Consider the following 5,113-nt stretch of genomic DNA (forward strand, 5'->3'; position numbering starts at 1 on the left):
TTTTCTGCAAATGTAACAAAAAAAAAAACTAGTTTATTCTACAGTTAATAAGAGAGAAGAAAAACCATTTTTCAAAAATAAGAATAATAAATAGTCAACTTATGTAAACAAATACATTATTCACATGTAATTTTTTTCCAAGTTTATTTAATTCCCAATTTTAATATTTAGATGACAAAAATAGTTTTGGTGGTTACTGCAAAAATAGTTTTTCAATTTTTACTTGGTGGTTCTTGTAAAAAAAGTTTTTATAACTTTTTCTTTGTTATTTACAACTTTACGAATTCTTTAAGTTAATAAAAGTTTATTTAACTTTTATATGCAAAAGGTCGTTTTCAACTCTAGTCCTTATGTTAATATTTATATAAAGTTTATGTAACTTATTGTAAACAAGTACATTATTCATATGCAACTTGGAATTGGCAACAATATTAATGACTTCTTGAAGTAAAAATAAAAATAGTTTGTTTGCCAATTCCAAGTTGCAAAAAGTTAATTGTTTGGTTGCCAATTTCAAGTTGCAAAAGTCATCATTTGGATGCCATTTCCAACTAGCTTATTCTCCAGTGAATTATGATAAGACTCTCTATCCTATGCAACAATTCATAGGTTAAGCACCAGCAAATGCACAATTTTTATCAACATAAATGGGCTCATTAAATTTTTATTTGCTGTTATTAAACTTTACGAATTCTTTTAAGTAAAAAAAAATAGTTTTTTTAACTTTTTCTTTGGTATTTACTATAACTTTACGAATTTTTTAAGTCAATAAAAATTTATTTAACTTTTTAGTTGTTTTTTTGTCAATAAAATTTTATTTATGAAGATATTGACAATTATATAAAAGTTGTATTTAACTTTTTTCTTTGCTAAGTTTTATCTAAGTAAAAAATAATAGGATGAACCAGAAAATGAACTAAGAAGACGAACCAATAAATTTTAAATCAAGATGAACTTAGAAGATAAACTAATACATTTTAAATCAAAGACAATTCATAAGAAAGATAATCAACGATAAAATTACAACTAAGAGGATCAAGAGGAAGATTTAATTGCGATAGATCTGCATACACCTTTGATAACATCTCATTCTATCCTCAACATTCTGCATAATATCTCTTATAACGTTGAAGTTGACTTTCATATATATAACAGCCACCATCATATGATTCAATATAGCAGTTCGAAGATCTCCTTCATTCTTCTCCTTTTCTTCATCACAAAGCTTCTCCACAGTATCCCAATGTCTTTGAACCTCATCAAATGAATTCAAAACCCTACGTATCTCTGCAGCGTCTGGTGCATTTTCTTCATGCATGAGAATGTTATTTTCAATGTATTGTAGTTTGAAATCAGAATACAATTCAGAAGCATCCTTCAGTAAATCGAAAATGGCAGTGGTCAATCTACTAATGTGAGTTTCCATGAAATAAGGATCAATAGTGAGGGATTTCCAAAACTTGGAAACACACCTAAAAGGTAGAGGATTTTCTGCCTCTACCTTCAAAAGGATATCTAACATTATTTCTGGTGGTAGAAACTCCATGTTGGCTTGTGATGGAAAAGATGTGATGGAAGGGATAGAGAGAGAACTATTGATACTTATAACATATGGCTTGTAATGGAAAAGATATGATGGAAGGGATAGAGAGAGAACTATTGGTACGTGGGAAACGATATGACTTCTTTGTAGGCACATTGAATGACTAAAATGTGACTTTTTTCAATGTGTATTCATTACTTAGTGGTTTTTTATTTTTTATTTAAGAATCAATACTTAGTGGTTGTTAATCAATTTTCCCATGTAATTACATTCAGTCATATTGTTAATCAAAAAATAATAAAAAAACGAATAACCATTATTTGGTAAAAAAAATTATTGTAAGGAAAATTATTTTTACGAATTTATCTCATTCTAAATAATAATATTCAACTATATATTAAAAACTTTAAGTTGGCGACAATCCTTGTAAAAAACTTGAATTATATGTTAAATAATAATAAGACTTGAAAATTATTTTAAGTAATTTATATCCTTCTAACCCAAAGACTTGAAGCTGGCGATCATCTCCTTGAACTTTGTCAACCTTAACCCTAAGACTTGAAATTGGCGATTATCTCCTTTGAACATTGTTGACCCTAAGACCTGAAGCTGGCGATCATCTCCTTGAACATTGTCAACCCTAACCCTAAGACTTGAAATTGGCGATCATCTCCTTGAACATTGTCAACCCTAACCTTAAGACTTGAAATTGGCGATCATCTCCTTGAACGTTGTCAACCCTAACCCTAAGACTTGAGGCTGACAATTATCTGCTTGAACATTGTCAACCCTAACCCTAAGACTTGAAATTGGTGATTGTCTACTTTGAACATTGTTGACCCTAAGACCTGAAGCTGGTGATCATCTCCTTGAACATTGTCAACCCTAACCCTAAGACTTGAGGTTGGCGATTATCTCCTTGAACATTGTCAACCCTTAACCCTAAGACTTGAGGCTGGCGATCATCTCCTTGAACGTTGCCAACCCTAACCCTAAGACTTGAGGCTGACGATTATCTCCTTGAACATTGTCAACCCTAACCCTAAGACTTGAAATTGGCGATTATCTACTTTGAACATTGTTGACCCTAAGACCTGAAGCTGGCGATCATCTCCTTGAACGTTGTCAACCCTAACCCTAAGACTTGAGGCTGGCGATCATCTCCTTGAACATTGACAATCCAAACCATAAGACTTGCAGTTGGCGATCATCTCATTTGAACATTGTTGCCCATAAGATTCGACATTAGCGATCATCTCCTTCAACGTTGTCAACCCTAACCCTTCAAAAGTCATTTTAAGTTACTAATCATATCTTTAAGTTTATGATGTGTTATTTTATACGATGTTGATGAAGTAATTTTAACCAAAACTTTTTCGATAATAAAAAAATATATAAATTCCATTTTATTTATCCATTTCATTCTTCGTTAAAATTCAATTTTTCATGTCTACTTTTAATTTATGGACTTTATTAATAATTTTGTTATTGTGTATTCAGATTTTTTTAAGGAATCATTACTTAGTGGTTGTTAATCAATTTTCCAATGTAATTACATTCAGTCATATTGTTAATTTGAAAACGCATATGTTTTAATTTTTACTGAAATTGAACAATTGTTTTATTTATCAACAAATTATATAAAAGTTTATTTAACTTTTTTCTTCTTATTTCTAATTTTATTTAGCTTTTCTGCAAATGTAACAAAAAAAAAAACTAGTTTATTCTGCAGTTAATAAGAGAGAAGAAAAACCATTTTTCAAAAATAAGAATAATAAATAGTCAACTTATGTAAACAAATACATTATTCACATGCAATTTTTTTCCAAGTTTATTTAATTCCCAATTTTAATATTTAGATGGCAAAAATAGTTTTGGTGGTTACTGTAAAAATAGTTTTTCAATTTTTACTTGGTGGTTCTTGCAAAAAAAGTTTTTATAACTTTTTCTTTGTTATTTACAACTTTACGAATTATTTAAGTTAATAAAAGTATATTTAACATTTATATGCAAAAGGTCGTTTTCAACTCTAGTCCTTATGTTAATATTTATATAAAGTTTATGTAACCTATTGTAAACAAGTACATTATTCATATGCAACTTGGAATTGGCAACAATATTAATGACTTCTTGAAGTGAAAATAAAAATAGTTTGTTTGCCAATTCCAAGTTGCAAAAAGTTAATTGTTTGGTTGCCAATTCCAAGTTGCAAAAGTTATCATTTGGATGCCATTTCCAACTAGCTTATTCTCCAGTGAATTATGATAAGACTCTCTATCCTATGCAACAATTCATAGGTTAAGCACCAGCAAATGCACAATTTTTATCAACATAAATGGGCTCATTAACTTTTTATTTGCTATTATTAAACTTTACGAATTCTTTTAAGTAAAAAAAAATAGTTTTTTTTAACTTTTTCTTTGGTATTTACTATAACTTTACGAATTTTTTAAGTCAATAAAAATTTATTTAACTTTTTAGTTGTTATTTAGTCAATAAAAGTTTATTTATGAAGATATTGACAATTATATAAAAGTTGTATTTAACTTTTTTCTTTGCTAAGTTTTATCTAAGTAAAAAATAATAGGATGAACCAGTTAATGAACTAAGAAGATGAACCAATAAATTTTAAATCAAGGTGAACTTAGAAGATGAACTAATACATTTTAAATGAAAGACAATTCATAAGAAAGATAATCAAGGATAAAATTACAACTAAGAGGATCAAGATGAAGATGCCATTCAATTGTTAGAAATTCGACAACAGATTTGATAACTTCTCATTCTATCCTCAACATCTTGCATACTCTCTCCCATAATGTTAAAGTTCTCTTTCAAATATACAACAACCACCAACATATGATTCAACATAGCAATTTGAATATCTCCTTGATTGTTTTCCACTTCTTCTTCACAAAGCTTCTGCACATTTTTCCATAGTCTGTCTACCTCATCAAATGCATTCATAACCATAAGTATCTCTTCATTGTAGGGTCGATTTTCTTGAGGCCTAACAACGTTATCTCTAATGTATTGCAATTTGAAATCACAAAACTGATCAAGAGCATTGTTCAGAACAGTAAAAATGGCAGTGGTTGTCCTACGAATGTGAGTATTCATGAAATGAGGATGAACAATGAGCGCATTCCAAAACTTGCAGACACACCTAAGATGTAGAGGATTTTTTGCCCTCACCCTCAAAAGGATATCTAACATTATTTCTGGTGGTAGAACCTCCATGTTGGAGTTTCGGTTCATTCTAAAATGGAATTTGAAGTCTGAATTTGCCTTTTAAAGGAAAAAGTGTGATGGAAGGGATAGAGGAGAGAACTACTGATATACTTATAACAGGTGGGTTTTAAAGGAAAAGATGTGATGGAACAGATATAAACATTCATGGAAACTTGCAATCAGTTCAAATTACTTGTGGGAAACGATATGACTTCTAAAATGTGACTTTTCCAATATGCCATCATTACTCAGTGGTTATTTTTTTATTTTTTTTATTTGAAGTCATCATTACTTAGTGGTTGTTACCCAATTTTCCAAAGTAATTAGATTCAGTCATGT

General features: G+C 29.5%; 2 protein-coding genes across 2 annotated transcripts; both read right to left on the reverse strand.

Moving 5' to 3' along the window:
* Positions 1-1,048: 1,048 nt before the first annotated feature.
* LOC146936476 (uncharacterized) lies at positions 1,049-1,546 on the reverse strand. The gene has a single exon (XM_085749217.1). It carries the CDS (start codon positions 1,544-1,546, stop codon positions 1,049-1,051), a length of 498 nt encoding a protein of 165 aa, XP_085605343.1.
* Positions 1,547-4,285: 2,739 nt separating this feature from the next.
* Positions 4,286-4,783, reverse strand: LOC146936477 (uncharacterized). Its single transcript, XM_085749218.1, has one exon. The coding sequence runs from the start codon at positions 4,781-4,783 to the stop codon at positions 4,286-4,288; it is 498 nt and encodes a 165-aa protein (XP_085605344.1).
* Positions 4,784-5,113: the final 330 nt, after the last annotated feature.

Source organism: Medicago sativa, chromosome 3, assembly GCF_051527215.1.
Source record: "Medicago sativa cultivar Bolivia chromosome 3, Bolivia_mono, whole genome shotgun sequence".
In the NCBI taxonomy this organism is placed as follows: domain Eukaryota; kingdom Viridiplantae; phylum Streptophyta; class Magnoliopsida; order Fabales; family Fabaceae; genus Medicago; species Medicago sativa.

Excerpts from the sequence above, each read along its gene's own strand:
- LOC146936477 (XM_085749218.1), bottom strand. The coding sequence starts at position 4,783 with ATGGAGGTTCTACCACCAGAAATAATGTTAGATATCCTTTTGAGGGTG.
- LOC146936476 (XM_085749217.1), bottom strand. The coding sequence starts at position 1,546 with ATGGAGTTTCTACCACCAGAAATAATGTTAGATATCCTTTTGAAGGTA.